This window comes from Hylobates moloch, unplaced genomic scaffold (genome assembly GCF_009828535.3).
Source record: "Hylobates moloch isolate HMO894 unplaced genomic scaffold, HMol_V3 SCAFFOLD_7, whole genome shotgun sequence".
Lineage (NCBI taxonomy): Eukaryota > Metazoa > Chordata > Mammalia > Primates > Hylobatidae > Hylobates > Hylobates moloch.
The window spans coordinates 89,847,049-89,864,947 of record NW_026652282.1 but is presented as its reverse complement, the minus strand read 5'-3'; the positions used below and the strand labels follow the sequence as shown (position 1 = coordinate 89,864,947).

Sequence of the window (17,899 nt, the reverse complement as noted above, 5' to 3'; positions counted from 1 at the left end):
CTTTCTTCTAGCTTGGCTTATGTACTCAGGTTCTATTTGGAGTGGTAATTTTACTATCCCTTTAAACATTTTATTTTTCTAGAATATCTGCTAAGTAGCTCCCTTCTTAAGAGAAATTATACAACATAGCAGACAAGCAATGGGAATAAAACAATTCGCTGGATCATCAGTGTAAGGTAGGAGGACTTTTTAAAATGGGCACTTAGACTTGTACATAAATATTATATGACACAACAACTTTAGAAAACTCTGTCCACTGAGTACACATAAATGACTAGGAACTTGAAAGGCAGGAACTATAAACAAGTGCTTCAGTTTGTAGCCCATAATAGTGAGCACTGTCACAAAATTTGATAGTGGATTAAATATTTATTGCCTTCAGTTTAAATTGTTAGTTCAGACATTTAATTATCCCTCCCAATTTCATGGTATACTGAAGTTTCTTCAGCTCTTTGTTTTGTTTTGTTTTGTTTTTAAAGGCAGGCTTAGAATTAGCCTTGTGTTAAAGGCTTAATGGCAATTTGTAATGGCCAATGCCAAACTTTTGTTTCTTTAGTGTATTGAGTACACAAACACAAACATACACTAATGTCCTCCACAAAAATCTCTCACCTACTTAGATACACTCAGCCACCTCCACCCACACCTACACAGAGACACACCCTGCCTTCCCATTGCCATATACCTACTTATGCAAATTGACACATATGTTAATTGTAGTACACGTATACAAGTGCTCACATACTTAAAAGAAGAGGTGGAAAGATCATAGCAAAGATATATAATAAGCAATATGTCACTGACAGAAGAGAGAGGGTGCTGTTTCCCTGGATGAACTACTGGTGTTGCAGGTCATGAGCTGACTCCCCAAAAGTTAGCCAGAAGTGTGTGAATGCAAGCATGTTTATGCAGCAGATGAGATAGGCTCCTGGAAGAGCTTGCAGGAGAGCAGGTTATTCCTCATGAGAACAACTTAAAGTTAACTCACTTGTCATATAGGAAAAGTCACTCATTTTATTAGAGAACTTGCTAACTGCATTTATGCGACAAAGTTGTGTAGGGGATGTTCCCCAGATCCCTTACCTTGAGTTTCTCAAATCGATCATTCAGGGATGCGACCTGATGGTCTCGGTGACGACCCACCAGTTTGCATAAGGCACAGATCAATTGGTCATCAGATACACAGTACATGTTCACTTTCTCATTCTCATGGTCCAGGCAGGTGATCCCTCGAAGATGTGTGTCTGGCACTGGTTCCACCAGGCGGTGGCTGGTGAAAGGTTTCTTGTTGGGGTGTGTGGCCCGCAGGCAACGGTCACAGTAGGAGACCTCACAGGTGATGCATGTTTTTACTGCATCCCTTGGCGGGTCCTGCTCACAGAATTGGCAAGCAATTCGCTCACTAGACATGGCAGTGCTGGGCCTGTAAGTCCTTTCCCGGCGGCTCTCACTAGGGGAATTGGGCCCACTGACTGAAGCCTTCTGGAAGCGATCAATAATGTTCTGCAGAGTCACATTCCTCTTGAGGCCATCCAGGCCCCGGTGGTTCAGCGAGATAACATACCTGCAGGTAGGACACTGGAAAGCAGTAATGGGTTCAATGGATTCACCAGAGCTGCAGCTTGAGACCAAAATGCGATGGGCACAGCTGAAGCAGAGGCTGTGAGCACAAGGGAGCAGAAGGGGGTCTTCAAACAACTCTAGGCAGATTGGACAGGTCAATTCAGACTCCAGTGTTTCCATCTTTAGTGAAAATAATCCTCCTGAGACATTAAGAACCACGGAGGCTGGGCTTTCACCTGCAAGGAATACAAAGCAAGAGTCATTAAGCATTTCCAAAGGAAAATGGATATAACATAATTATACACTAACCAATGGGTGCGTTTACATGCTGGATTCCCTAGGGATGCTTAAGCAATAGAAAAGCAATTTGGGAACTAATCAGGAAGACTTTCTCCCCCTTCAAACCTTGGTTTAGACAAATGCCTATGTTTGTTTTCACGCACAAATAGATAAAACCAAATAGCCACCTCTGAATCCTGATTGACTGATTAACATTACCATTCCAGCTCACAATATTTGCATGGATCATTCTCTCACATATTCTCCACTGACATCTCTTTTCCTAGACTAAGATGAGGCTGAGACCCTGCAAAATTCCCAATCTCTATTCTCCAATATTGTTCTCTATTTCACTTCAAAGTAAACTGTAGGGCTGCTTCTATGTGACATGCAGTGTGAGGAAAACAATGCCATATTTTAAAGTAACTCTCTACTTCCTGAAATGATTCCATTCTGAAAGCCTGCATAAAAAAGAGAGTGCTTTAGAAAAATGTAGCTCTTGGTGGAGGATAATAAGTTTTTCCTCAGAGTGTGAACTTGAATTACTCATTATCACACACGGAAATTTCCGTTCCATTCTATTCCTAGTAAACTGAGTTACTTGAGACAAAAGATGATAGTTTTCACTTTCATCTTCTTCCCTCACCTTCAGAAACCCCTTCATTTCATCAAGCTGAATGGGGAATGATTTCAAACTTTTCAACTTACTCAGCAATAGTTGCTGATCAATAATAAAGTCATATTGCCCTGTGGCTTCAGTTTGGTTTTATTACTAAACACCTGCTGAACTAGCACAAGCCTGCTATGAAGCTCACCTCCCATGTGTCTTTTCATGCTTTCTAAAACATAACAGGATGCAAATCAATATCTAGACAGAAATTAGCAAAGTGCCAGAAATTTTAAGATCTGGTAACCTTCAATTTAGTGAGCATCAGTGAGTAAAAGAGGTCACCCGGCCGGGCACAGTGGCTCACGCCTGTAATCCCAGCACTTTGGGAGGCTAAGGTGGGTGGATCACGAGGTCAGGAGGTCCAGACCTTCCTGGCCAATATGGTAAAACCCCATCTCTACTAAAAATACAAAAATTAACTGGGCGTGGTGGCGCTTGCCTGTGGTCCCAGCTACTACTCGGGAGGCTGAAGCAGAAGAATCGCTTGAATCCGGGAGGCGGAGGTTGTAGTAAGCCGAGATCATGCCACTACACTCTAGCCTGGGTGACAGAGCGAGACTGCAAAAAAAACAAAACAAAACAAAACAAAACAAAAACACCCAACTGACAAGAAACCAACCTCTTGGTAAATCTATCTATTTTTCCACAGGCATTTCTCTGCTGAACATACAGGTACCTAATTCTTAATTGCCTTGAGTCTTCCATTAATTAAAATACACACACATAAATATTCTAAGTTGGCTTTAACTAGGGAAAAATATAAAACATATCTTACTGACTGAAAATGTTAATCCTATGTATAGGAAAGAAAAAGGGCATCTTTCTTGCTTTTTTTTTTTTTTTTTTTTTAGACAAGGTGTCCCTCTGTCATTCAGGGTGGAGTGCAGTGGTACCATCTTGGCTAACTGCAACGTACTGCAACGTCCACCTCCTGGGCTCAAGCGATCCTCCTGCTTCAGCCTCCCGGGCTCTGCCTCCTGGAACTCCAGGTGTACGCCACCAAGCCCAGCTAATTTTTATTTATATTTTTTGTAGAGACGTGGTTTTGCCATGTTGCCCAGGCTGATTTTGAACTCCTGGGCTCAAGCGATCTGCCCACCACAGCCTCCCAAAGTGCTGGGATTACAGGAGTGGGCCACATCGCCGAGCCCAAGAAAAGCATTGTTTGCTTTTGAGTAGCTTTTGTTCATCATCTTGTCATCATTGAAGACTCTCATCAGAGCTTGAAAATTTTGCTCTGCCTTGATATTTGTTCAGATATTGTCACAGGATACATAAATACTGAGTACAATTATACTTTATGCCTAAGTACAATAGATGTACACCTAAAAGCTGTTTCTAAATCAAACCTTTTAAATGCACTGAACTAACTACCTATTTAATGAAAATCTATATGAAATGAGGTTATAAAAGTGAAGAATCTTTTTGTAAATCAGTCACTCTCTCGGTTTAGTAGGTTCAGATGTTTGTACAGCTACTTTTTTTAAGTGAGACATGGTATTTTTCTTTTAGAATTTACAGGTGCTTGAAAGTTGTTGGCCAGTATTTTGTAGCTTATAACATCTATCAACGTTCACCTATACAGATGAAAAAGTAAACAATTAAAATGTACATACGTCATTGAATCTTGGAATTGGAAGAGACTTTTGAGAGATGAAGATTCCAACTTCCACTGACAGCAGGAATATTGCCTTAGAGAGCTCCATTTGATATATTACTCAGATTCTCAAACTCAACATGTCTATAAATGAACTTGTTCTCCTCCTCACCTCCACAAAACAAAACAAACAAAAAACACCTGCTCCTCTTCTGATTTTCCCTGTCTGGTGAATATCACCATCCAAGCCTAGAAATCTAAGAGATCTCTCATCTACATGTTTTTATCACCTCAACCACTGGTGGCTTCCAGAACATTCTGTTTTATTTCACTTACATAGCTGTATCTCCAGCTAACTCTTCCTTCTCCTTGAGGGTATCAACTATTTTATATTTTCATTCACAGCACAAGTTTGTGCTTCACACAAACTGTATTCAATAATTGTTAATGAAGTATCACTTAAACTAGGAGTAAGAAGGGGTCTAGCATTCATTGAGCATCTCCTGTATTCTGAGTACTATGTTAAGCACTTTACACATTATTTCACTAATTCTTTCAGGAAACTTGTGAGGAAGTTACTATTACTGTATCCACCTTACAGTTAGGAAACTGGGGCTTAGCGTCATTAAATGAATCAACCAAAAACATACATACCCAGAGCACAGGTCAGTATAATGCCAATGCCTGTGCTCTTTTCCCTACACCTTTATTTCAATCATCTCACCTCCTTCACTGAGGTTTATCTGGACCACTTACAAGACGATTTTTTTTTTTTGAATTCTGGAAATCTTTACTTTGGTATATTTAACATAGTTTATAGAGTTTTTTTTTTTAAAAAAAACAGCATGTTTCTACTTCTATTTTTATCTCTCTCTGTCTCTCTTACTTTCTCTGAATCTGCCTATTTCATTCTGAGTCCCTTCCAGAATCATATCTCTGTCTTCTAGGCCCATCTCCACCTCACACTGCACTTCTATTACTATCTCTTCTAGAACTGTATGCCTGCATTCCTCAATGTCTGTGTTGGAAGCTACCTGGGTTGGTCAGATGTACTGCTGAAAGCCATGTCTATGTATGTTGAAAACTACATAAAAACAATTAGAGTACCACAGCTTTCCTAAAGCTTAAGAGGGTGCCATATAAATTGTCCTGTACAGAGGAAAAGCTCTTAAATTTTGCTTGGAAATCTAAAATTTGTTTCCAAGTCAGTGTGATACTTGAACCTCATTATGAAATTAAGCTTGGGAAAGCATGCTATGGGTTAGGATTGCTTTGGGTAAGGTCAAAATAGGATTTATTAACCGGGGACTTCTGAACTTCCTAGAACTGTTTGCACAATGTGGTTTGTATGTCATATATGCATTTTTCCTGGGGAAAGGGTTGCTCATAGCTTTCAAAAGATTCTCAAGAGTCTTTGAAAGAAAAAAAGCCAATCATTAGTACTCTAAAATAACCTACCTTATTTCAGCTCTGTAAAGAATATTAAGGCCGGGCGTGGTGGCTCACGCTTGTAATCCCAGCACTTTGGGAGGCCGAGGCGGGCGGATCACAAGGTCAGGAGATCGAGATCACGGTGAAACCCCGTCTCTACTAAAAAATACAAAAAATTAGCCGGGCGTGGTGCCGGGCGCCTGTAGTCCCAGCTACTCGGGAGGCTGAGGCAGGAGAATGGCGTGAACCCAGGAGGCAGAGGTTGCAGTGAGCCGAGATCGCGCCACTGCACTCCAGCCTGGGCGACAGAGCGAGACTCCGTCTCAAAAAAAAAAAAAAAAAAAAGAATATTATAAGATAGTTACTGCCTCTTGCTTATTTTAGCTTTTCTATACTGTTTCGAATCTGTTTGATTTTTAACTATCATATATTAACTGTTTTAGCCAATTTTCGGGAACTGAATACTTTTATCAACTTCTTCAGACATGTTCAATCATCTCTCATTTATGAGGCTTTCTTGTTCTGGGTACTCCTAATATTTTAGAATCCTTTCAATTATCCCCCATTTTCCTTACCTTTCTGGTTATCCAAGCACCTGAACAATACCCTTTATGTGCACTGTCTCATTTACTTCTCACAACAACTCTCTAAAAGGTAGGTATTATCATTATTATTTTTTTTTTTTAAAAGTAGGCTGGGTGTGGTGGCTCACGCCTATAATCCCAGAACTTTGAGAGGCCGAGATAGGCAGATCACAAGGTCAGGAGATCGAGATCATCCTGGCCAACATGGTGAAACCCCGTCTCTACTAAAATACAAAAAATTAGCAGGGGTAGTGGCGCATGCCTGTAGTCCCAGCTACTCGGGAGGCTAAGGCAGGGGAATCGCTTGAACCCAGGAGGCGGAGGTTGCTTGAGCCGAGATCGTGTCATTGCACTCCAGCCTGGCGACAGAGCAAGGCTCAGTCTCAAAAAAAAAAAAAAAAGTAACTTGTCCAAGGTCACATTTGCTTCTAAGTGGCAAAACTAAGAGTCAAACTTAGGATAAAACTTTAGAAATGAACCTATATATATCTATGGTCAACTGATTTTCAGCAAGGGTTCCAAGACCATTCAATGGAGAAAGAATACTCTTCAACAAATGGTGCTTGGACAACTGGATATCCACATGCAAGAGGATGAAGTCGGAGTTCTACCTCATATCATTTATTAAAATTAACTCACAACAGATCAATGATCTAAATGTAAGAGCTGAAACTATAAAACTCTTGGAAGGAGAGATAGGCATAAATCTTTGTGAACATAGGTTAGGCAAGCAACAGTTTCTCAGATGACACCAAAAGCATAAGCAACCAAAGAAAATATACATAAATGGCACTTTATCAAAATTTAAAATTTGAGTGCTGCAAAAAGCACCATCAATGAAGTAAAAAGACAACCCACAGACTAGGCGAAAATATTTGCAAATCATATTAATATATCTGATATAGGTCTAGTCTCTAGAAATGTACTCTTACAACTCAACAATAAAAAAGATAAGTAACTCAATTTAATGGTGGGCAAAGGATTTCAATACATTTTTTCCAAAGAAGATATACAAATGGCCAATAATCACATGAAAAGGTGCTCAACATAATTAGCCAGTAGGAAAATGCACATCAAAACCACATTGAGATACTACTTCACACTAAGAAGGCTATAATATAATAAAACAAAACAAACAAAAACTGGAAAACAGCACATCAGCCAGGATTTGGAGAAGTTAGAACCCTCATACATGGCAGGTAGAAATAAAAAATGGTGCAGCTGCTTTTGGGAAATAGTTCGACAGTTCCTCAAAAGGCTAAATGTAGAGTTACCATACAATTCCTCTCCTAGGTATATACCCAAAAGAATGGAAAATGTGTTCACTCAAAAACTTGTACACAAATGTTCATAGCAGCAGTCTTCATAGTAGCCAAAAGGGAAAAGCCCAAATGTCCATCAACTGATGAAAGGATAGACACAGTGGAATATTACTTGGCTATAAAAAGGAATAGAGTTCTGATACATACTTCAACATGGATGATATTTGAAAACAGTAAGTAAAAGAAGCCAGTCATAAAAGGCTCCTTTTGCGTATGATTCCTTTTTTATGAAATATCCAGAATAGGCAAACCCATAGGAACAGAAAGTAGATTAATGGTTGCCAGGGGCAGGGCAGGGGAGAATGGGGGATGAGGAGTGATTGCTAACAAATATGGAGTTACTTTTTGGGATGATGAAAAGGTTATAAAATTAGATAGTGATGATGGTTGCACAACTTTGTGAAGATACCAAAAACCACTGAACTGTATACTTTAAAATAGTGAATATTATGGCATGTGAATTACATCTCAATTTTTTAAGAAGAGATTCAATCCCAGTCCTGTCTGACTCCAGGGTGTAAACAGTAAATCACTATACTATACTAACAACTGTGTGATTATGTAGCATTTATAAACTCTATTGGATTGCTTGTTCCTTTCAATTGTTTTTCTAGGTCAATGATTCCCTGTCTAGGTTTTGCAATACCCTGGGATATCTCTAGTGATCAATGAGTGTCACAAAATTCTCAGCTCCCAATTCTTATTCACTTTAAAAAGTATGTAAGTGACTCCTGAAAAATATTTGACTCCTATTATCATGAAATACTTTTAGCAGGAGGAAGTGGCATGACAAAAATTAAACAATGGCAAACTGTCGCAATTTCAGAAAGTTTGTGAATCACTAATCTATACAGAGTTAGAGAGTATGCTAAGGATGAAGACAGGATGTGAATCTGATAGGGTGCAACTCAATGACAGGTAATCTTGAAAGTTTTTACAATTTGTCATAAAAACGCATTGATGAAATACCTGAGAGGGCAGAACCAATTGCCATATTAAGAAACAAATGTCCACATCCACACACTCTGATTAGTTCCCTTCCAAACCATTTAGTTCCTGCCATATATAGTCAGATATGTATGTTTGTTTCTGTATGGCTTTTCTTTACCTTGCACCTTACTACAGGGTGAGACCTCTGAAAAAAGAAGTCGATGAGCATAAACTAGAAGAAGGTACCATCAGGCTGTGTAACTGGGTAGAAATACAAAAGGAGTTTTGATGAAGGTGACTAAGATAAAAAATAATGGGTCTGGCGTGGTGACTCACACCTGTAGTCCCAGCACTTTGGGAGGCAGAGGCAAGCAGATTGCTTGAGCCTAGGAATTCGAGACCATCCTGGGCAACATGGCAAGACCCCATATCTACAAAATATACAAAAATTAGCGGGGCGTGGTGGCATGCACCTGTGGTCCCAGCTACTTGAGAGGCTGAGGTGGGAAAATCGCTTGAGCCCAGTAGGTCGAAGCTGCAGTAAGCCGTAATTGTGCCACTGTATTCCATCCTGGGTGACAGCATGAGACTTTGTCTCAAAATAAATAAAAATAAAAAATAAATTTAAAAAATTAAAATTTTTTAAAAAGATAAAAAATAATACATCCTACACTTATGAAATAAAAGACTGATTTCAGCATTTCCTCCAAATCTAGCCTTTAGCTAACTCTGATCAAGAGAGAAGTTGTGATCTGTACTTTGCATAATTCTATTATTTCAAAGGTTACTTGAGCATAATTAAATGCCCACTTAATTAACAATTATTATTCCAGCTAGTTTTTTTTCTTCCGGGTCTGCAAAGGATGGATCTGAGCTCTCACTACCTTCCTGAGGAGTTATAGTATTCCCTTCACAGAAAATCCATGAGTGTGAAACCAAACCTGATCTCTGGGCTGTAGATTGAGAAATGAGCTGAGCTGTAAGTTTAAAAAAAAATAATATAAAATAAACATTCTTCAAGATATTAAAATTAATGTCCCATGAGTTCTTCCTTAAAGTATTAGAAACTGTCTCCCTGCCTTGGGGTAAGGAGCAAATGAGTCCTGGCCTAGTCTGATGTTTCCTCAACTGTAAAATGTTCAAGCTAAACTAGAATCACCAGATGATCTCTTTAAGATGCTTTCCAGCTCTGACATCCTATTATTATAGAGCTCTTTCTATCTGTTACCACATAAAAAGACACCTTGGATTATCGTAAACTAGCTCCTAAAAACACAACTTTTATTTATTAGTGTGACTAGGAAGGCTAACAAGTGATAGACATCATAGCCACCAGAGCAGGACATAAACAAAATGCATTACTAAGGTGCTCAAAGTACAGTGGTTTTTGTCTGTTGTATCTCAAAAAAGATATAATGGATGTTCCAGAGGACAACTAAAGGGGAGGAGAGTCCCACGGGAATATAAACTAATGAGAATATATTTGGGGACTGTAAAAGAAACCAAAATCCAAATTCCAGAACACCATGATTAGAAAAGAACCCCTTGAAGCTCAAAGCAGATCATTTTGGAACACAAAAGGCAGCCAATGCATTGAATTCACAAGCTATAGGATAAGAACTGAAAATAGAAACCTAGACAGAAGAGGCTAGGTGGTCAGTAATAATAATCAATAAAAGCCACCTTACATTTGTATATCATTTTATACTTTTCAAATTATTTCAAAGCCATTATCTCATTTGACCCTCATAATACAGCCTGGTTGTAGTCCTGGATCTAAACCAAATTAGCTGAGCAATCCTAGGTACATTTAAACTCTTTGGGCCACAGCTTTTTCATCTATCAAATGAAAAATACCTGCCCTCCTCCCATTTGTGAGGATCAGATGAGGATAAAATAAAAGTATTAGTTTACTTTACAAATACAGGTATTCTCATCATACATTCATAGATTATAGAAACAAAGCAAGTTATTAAGAAAAGCCAAAAATGTTTGGAAATTCATCCCAAACACATGGTTGACATAATGGCAGACAATCACACTCCTCCACAAGACTTCTGGAAGATCATGGGACTGATCATGGTATTTGTTATGCTCATGTCTTCCCTTTTAGATTGGGATCCCCACCCCTCTCCAAGTGAAGGGCTGTCTCTCTTCTTTTCTCTTAAACTTTCATCCTGCACAGGGAGGACTCAGAACTGGAGGCTGATTACCGACTGGCAGACAGCACCAGATCCAGCTCCTGTCTAATAGGTTATTAAAGCCTACTTAATACTTTACAGTACATGGAATTAATGTATGTTCTTTTCAATAATTAGTTTTTAAATCCAAACATTGATTATTTTATACAATATAGTCATCATATAAACATTAAAATTAGTATCAAAATAGCAGAACTAGAAGTCCTAAATCTGCTACAAACCCAAAAGGTTAATCCAAGTAACCAACAAACGGATTTGCCAAGGTAACACATGATAATTGACAGGAATCCTAAATACAATTCATAACACCTTTATCTTAATGCAGATTACACTGGCAGTTGCAGGGTTGAGGAACAAATGGAGAACAAGCTTAATTTACCTATGACTACTGGTACAGCTTTCCATCTCCTCTAGGATTGCTTTTCCTAACCTCTGTTACCCAACAAAATATTTGTAAGTTTTTAAATGTTCAGTGGTTCACCTGGACAGCCAGTCATCTACACAATAAAATTGGCAATATATGTATGTAGGGCACGTTATTGAATGTTAGGCTGAGAGGACCCCAAGTTCAGGTCAGAAACAAGGGACAGAGAACAGAGGCCTATTTGAAATCAAGCTTCTACTTCCCTGGGAACCACATGGATCCTAGCAACACTGAACAAAGGGCTATAGACAAAGTGATCAAGGATCTGGACCGTAAACCATTTTTCTATCTCTGTGCTGTATATATTAAGACACTTCACTGTCATGAATTAGCATTGTCTGCCATGCCCATACATTATGCTCCTATCCAGGCAAGTTGCAAATACTGGGATTTCATGTTTCAGGACGATTTCAGATTGTATGATGGGTTCATTATCAGATTGTTTGGTCTCTGTAAGACGATGATCCAGAGACTGGGGATGCTGTTCATCAACCAGCGGAGTCTGACCTATGGGAAGGAAGCTGAGACAAAGCCCAAGGTCAGGCAGCCAGAGCTCTGCAGGGAGGCCAGAACCCAAGTAGGATAACGCTTACAAATGATACTTTGCCAACCCACTTAGGCTGAACCAGCATCCTAGAGTGTATTCAGGTGAATCCCACAAAGAAAAGGAAATAATGGGATGCTGGCACATTACTCAAAATCCCTCCACCACCCACACTTTAAGCATCTTATACTATCTAGTAGTCTTAGTAATTTATAGAATTTCTAAAAGAAAACTCAGCATCTGGGAGATTCATCATCAAAACGATTATATCTGCCTATGGTCATAAAGAAGGGGAAGACAGAAAGAGAGAAACAAATAAAAACAGCCACAGACTACTTAAGCCCACAGAAAACTCATAGCAGAGTTTTAATACATGAAAGTGGAGAAAGGAACATATTTAATATATTGATCCGTGGATGAGAAGGTAAATAAAAAGTAGATTAGATATCTGCACAAGAAGATAATTACAGCTGGAATTTCTTGTCTCAACACCACTCATCTGGTCTTCTCACTTGCTAGCATGACCCAACACACTGGTTGAGAAACACTTTTCTAGTCTGTTCTGTACACTGCTTAGTGATGAACACAATATTTTTTGAGAGACCTGAAGTACAGATGTTAGTGCAACACCTTCTTGGTATCAAAATTTCATTCATCAAAATGTAAACAATTTTGAATTATCCAAAACTGTTGTATATCCAGTATCAACATGTTACATCTCATATTTTGATGATGCAATGTTCTAAGTCAAGACACCCAGCGTAATGAGTAAGGAGTGCTTCATGAACACAGAGCTTCATTCTTGCTTTTCTGCCAAAGAAAGGACAAAAACTTAATGCTAAATGGAAATGGAGCACCCGCTGGCCTCTACTAGCAGCCGAGCCCCATGGCCCAACAGCAAGGATATTACCAAGATACATAAAGATTGAATGGCAGACACACACAAGACCAAGCAGGTACTTCCAAGAGCAGCCATTTGAGACATATTCTGTGCCCACAGCCCTGTCTTCACCCTTTTAAGGGCTCTATGTCCCTGTTTGAAAAGACAGAGCTTGAGTTCTATGGGATAGAATGAGAAGACAACATTCTCTCCTCTTTACCAAGCCAATGAGGTTTGCTGAATGATGAAGACAGACATACTCCTTGTGTAGTTCCCTTGTCAATTATTGTGGTGTCAGCAGATTTTATGGGAGGAGGGATGAAGGAATGGACAGGCTCACTACTCAGAGCAATATTTGGATGCAATTGTGAGACTCCACTGGCACTACTTTAGGATCTGCAAGTTGAATCAAGTTGCTCTGCTCTTAGGGAAGGGATTAACTAAATCAATTTTATCTAAATCAATTTGCACCGTTCAGATGATATGTTCATAAAGCAATCAAGTCACTCTGATTTACAGGAGTACTTCCCAGAGGTGGCCTTGCAAGGTACAACATGCCAGATGAGAATTCTAGTAGTCATGAAAACAAATAAGAGGGACACAACCACCCTTTCATGTCCCTAACCTCTACCCACGTCCTGCACAACCCCTCCCTGACCTAATCCTGGAGTTGCAAGTATGGAGTTTGGCCTGGAACAAGCAGGAGGCCAAAATACTGGGCTAAATCTGGGGCCTCAGTCCAATCAGCAGAGGTCCTCTGCACATTATAGGTGCTTAATATTGTTGACTCTGCTACTAGGTGCTAATCAGGCTTATATAGCCATGCCCCAAATTATTTATGCCACTTTTCATTAGAAACTAACAAACTGCCCCCATATAGGCTAAAAAATGGGTGAGGTTATGTCTTCAGATTAGTTTGACTCAGATTGTTAGGTTAGAGTGCATTAGAAATGATTCAAGCCTCAACTTAAATGATCATTATTACTCTGTATGCCTAGTTGTATGTATGTTTTCGTTCAGTTGAACATGCACTGGAGAAAAAACAGATTTAGGATCTAAGTACAATGATAAGATTTGGCTCTGGGGGTGGGAGGCTAAAGGTTTTCAGTAAGCTAAGATTCCTACTACACCCAGTCAATCCACTAACTCAGTAAAAGGTAAAGGAAGTGCTTTCTTTGAAAAGTATAATGTTGGCTGGGTGTGGTGGCTCACACCTGTAATCCCAACACTTGGACTTGGCAGGTGGATCCCTTAAGCTCAGGAGTTTGAGACCAGACTGGGAAACATGGTGAATCCTGTCTCTACAAAAAATTCAAAAATTAGCCAAGTGTGATGGTGTGTGCCTATAGTCCCAGCTACTAAGGAAGCTGAGATGGGAGGACTGCTTGAGCCAGAGAGGTCAAGACTGCAGCAAGCCATGATCACACCACTGCACTCCAGCCTGGGTGACAGAGCGAGACTTCGTCGCAAAGGAAAAAAAAAGTATAATGCTGAGGGTTTACAGAACCCTTTCATCTTCAAAGGACCAAGTCAAGACTAACAATACCCAGTACACAATATTATAGCTTTTACACAAGTGCACCAACCATGAAAGAAAAGTCATAGGAATGTCCTAAAGCCATAAGCCAATGTATCATCAGATTTGGGATGAACTCTGATCTTCTTTACTCCTGGACCTGTGTTTTAACCACTACGTTAGCTATTCTTGCATTGCCTTAAAGAAATACCTGAAATTGGGTAATTTATAAATAAAAGAGGTAGGCTGGCCATTGTGGCTCTCGCCTGTAATCCCAGCACTTGGCGAGGCCCTCAGATAGCTTGACTTCAGGAGTTCGAGACCAACCTGGGCAACATGGCAAAACCCCATCTCTACAAAAAATACAAAAATTAGCTGGGTGTGGTGGCATGCACCTGTGTTCCCAACTACTTGAGATGCTGAGGTAGAAGGATCGCTTAAGCCCGAGAGGTGGAGGCTGCAGTGAGCTGTGAACGTGACACTGCACTCCAGCCTGGGTAACAAAGCGAGACCCTGTCTCAAAAAAAAAAAAAAAAAAGAAAAAGAAAAGAAAAGAAAAAAAGAAAAGAAAAGAAAAGAGGTTTAATTGGGTCATGGTTTTGCAGGCTGTACAGGAAGTGTGATGCCAGCATCTGCTTCTAGGGAGGACTCAGGAAGCTTACAATCATGGAGGGAGGCGAATGGGCAGCAGGAGATTCTCACATGGTGTCAGCAGAAGCAAGGGAGAAAGAGAGTTGGGAGGAAGTGCCACACACTTTTAAACGACCAGACCTCAGGAGAGATTACTCACTATCACAAGGACTCACAGTCAACCAAGGTGATGGTGCTAAACCATTCATGAGATATCTGCCCCTATGATGCAGTCACCTCCCATCAGGCCCCACCTTCAACAATGGGGACTACATTTGTACATAAGATTTGGGCAGGGATAAATATCCAAACTATATCAAACACATAAATCAAGTTGTGAGGAGCAATCAGGAGAAATCTAATTCACATTACATATCCATGTTAAGTTCATTGATTGGGCAGGAATATATAAAAATGGCAAAGACAGTTTCTCCCTTAGTACAGTCATGAGAGGAGACAGACAGGGGGGTGTGAGGGTCGGGGGTGGGCAGGGGGAAGCTAACCATCTGGGGTAGAATGAAACCACTCCCCAAACAGAAGAAAAGTAGGGGAGGAGAACTCCCTATTCAGCAACTCCCTTCTATTGGAATATTGCCAGAGAACTGATTAGAGTACTGGGACGGTGCAGAATGGGGTTAAAGGCAGCCCTTCTGGCCCAACTTGAGAATCAGAGGGATCAACCCACACACGGTACTTCTCTATTTAGTTTCCAATATATTCCTTTATAAGGGCTCGTCCTCAGAGACACACAACCATCACCATCTATCCACCCCACACTCAGAAATCCTCAAAAAGGCAAAGTGGTTGAGAAGTAAGATGCTGTATGGCTGGGAGGCTGGGAGTGCACACGTTGATGGGGAAAGGCTGGGGTCCAAGGGGCTCTGCTGGGGGATTTGGGTAGGCAAGTAAGTGTTGTGACATAGGAAGGTGAGTGATCATGAAAACGGGTAGGAGACCGTGGAAGAGAGCAAGTAAAGAGTACAACGACTCCAGGATTTCAATTTCCTGCTCTGAGAAGAAACACCTCTGAAAAACAATGTGCAACACACGAAGTGCTAAGTAACCTAAACCTTATCATCACCAGTAATGTTTCTGTAAATCTACTCCGCCGTTATTTACTTAATTCTTACAAGGCAGGAATGGAAAATCCCCACTCTCCCTGGTTGCGTCGCAGTCTGTCCTGTGGACATATGTAAGTTTTCCCTCTCCCCCACAGAGCTGATTTCACAGCTAGGCCAGAAATAAGGAACCATCCAGACGGAGACTCGAGGATCGCTCCCCTGGCAGAAAAGGGATTAAGTTTCACCGGGCCTCCCCGCCGGCAGGGCGTCCGCAGCCACGCCGGCTGCTGCGACAGCACCGCCCGGTAGACGGCCGGCCAAGGGGCGACGCCTGGGCCGAGGAGGCTGCCGGCTGCGGGAGCGTGGGAAGGCGGCCGTGCCCTTTCCCAGACTCGCGCCCAGGCGCCGGGGGATTCGCTTGACTGCCCGCGCCCGGCCCGGCCCGGCCCGGCTGCGCAGAGGCCTCTGCCGCCCCCGCCCCGCACCCCGGAGTGCAAACTCCGTCCCAGGAGGGCAGTGGCAGGAACCCGGGCCCCAACAGCATGACTGAGAGCCGGAGCTGAGCTGGGGCCCCGGTCGCCGTCTCGAGCCTCGCGGGCCCCATCACCCTGCCTCGCCGAGCCGGAGAGCCCTCGGCCAACGCCGGGCCCCGGCGGCACCTGAAAAGCGGCCGGAGCCGGGGACTAGCCCTGCGAGGGCTACGACGCTCTACCTCCAGGGCCGCGGCGAGGGGGCGCGTTTTACCCATGGCGTTCCCAGGTGCCAGCCATCTCCTCCGCTCGCTCGAGGGCGCTGGGCTCTCGTCTGCCTCCGCAGCGGGTTGGCTCGGGCTCCGGCGCGAGCTCCCGGGCCCCGGTCGCCGCCGCCGCCGCCGCCACCACTCTAGGCCGCCGCCCGCCTTCGCCGCCGCTGCCGCTACCGTCGCCGACGCCGCGCAGCAGCCGGGATCCGCCAGCCTGCGCGCCCCGCAGGGGACAGCACGGCGGCCGCGATGCTACCGCAGCTGGGCCTCCCGAGCTAAACTTAAGAGTTTTCGCCCCTCAGTCCAGGGGCAGCACCATGACACCACGGCAGCACCACACTGTCATTTCCGCCGCCGCAGAGGAAAAAAAAAAGGCAATCCCTTCCAAAAGGGAGGCGGAGTGGGGGCAAACGGGGCTGGGGCTGACACCCCAAGGGAGCACTGGGAAGGGCCCAAGAAGAAGGGGCGCTTGGCCACCTTCCCAGGCTCACCTTCCGCCGCCCCCGCCACTCCCAGCTCCCCCAGCCCTTCCTCTGGAGGCACGTTTACATGTCTTCTCCCCTGGCAGGAGTGACCGGAGAAACCTGAGCAAGCAAAGGCAGCCGGTGGGTGGGGCTCGGGTTACTACTGTACCTACCAGCTGATTCCAGCAGCCTTTTCTCCAGCGCCCTGTCATCTTGAAGGAAGACACACCGAGAGGGACCCGGGCGGGTGTGCGTGTGTGTGTATGGTGTGTATGTGCGTGTGTGTGTGTGTGTGTGTGTGACAGAGCGACAGAGAGCAAAATGTGTGTGAAATGCAGAAGGAAGACTATGGCTAAACTCTTCTCCCACTCTCCACTCCCCCTGTCCCCCTGCCCCACAAACTCCCAGGTTAGAACAAGGAAGAGGCCTTTGCAACCGGTAATAAAAAGAGAGCGCCGGGTCCACCGCACAGATCCTCCCTATGTAGCTGCTCTATGCAAAGTTAACTACAGAGTAAAACAAAAATAGTGGAGGAGATAGAAAAGGGCAGACAATTGAAGGAAACCCAACCTCTCTTTCTTTTTACAAAGAGAGAATGGCTGTGTTTTATTGGCCTCGGGCAGAAGTTGTGGAGGTGGATGAAAGCCATCAAAAGAAAAAAAAAGTAGGATTTTTCTTGTACCTTCAAATTGTTGACCAGTAAAACAAGAGGGTCGTTACCACATGGACAATGAGGCAGATGCAAGCTATCCAGGTATTCCAGGTCCCTAATAAGCTAATTGGTCCATTTGGAATCCAGGACCCTCCCATTGGTCTGGAGTCAGTCTGTTTGCTGACCTGTCATTGGCTCAGAGAGCACCACCCCACTGAAAAGGTGGATGGGAGAGGGAAAGAGCAGGAAGCCCCATAAGAGACTCTGTTTCTAACCTGGGGCAAAAAGGGAGAAGGGGAAAGAAATGAGAAAATGGGAGGACTCACCCCAGCACACACACACACACGCCTCCCACCATTGTGCGTAGGAGCAAGTCCAGAAAAATTGAGGTATCTCTTGATATATCCCT

The 17,899-nt window shown here is 42.7% G+C and overlaps 1 protein-coding gene across 3 annotated transcripts in view; it reads right to left on the bottom strand.

Annotated features, from left to right (window-relative positions):
- MID2 (midline 2) overlaps positions 1–17,088 on the bottom strand; it is a 105,141-nt gene extending 88,053 nt beyond the window's left edge. The window contains exons 1-2 of one of the 3 annotated variants that reach the window (XM_032757432.2): positions 17,012–17,088; positions 1,084–1,799 (exon numbers count right to left, since the gene is read on the bottom strand). In XM_032757432.2, the coding sequence (XP_032613323.1) occupies positions 1,084–1,743 (660 nt within the window). In that variant the 5' untranslated portion in view covers positions 1,744–1,799; positions 17,012–17,088. Of the gene's footprint in view, positions 1–1,083; positions 1,800–16,344; positions 16,874–17,011 lie in introns of those variants that run through there. The other 2 variants (XM_032757431.2, XM_032757433.2) reach the window with 2 other exon arrangements.
- Between the last annotated feature and the right edge of the window lie 811 nt (positions 17,089–17,899).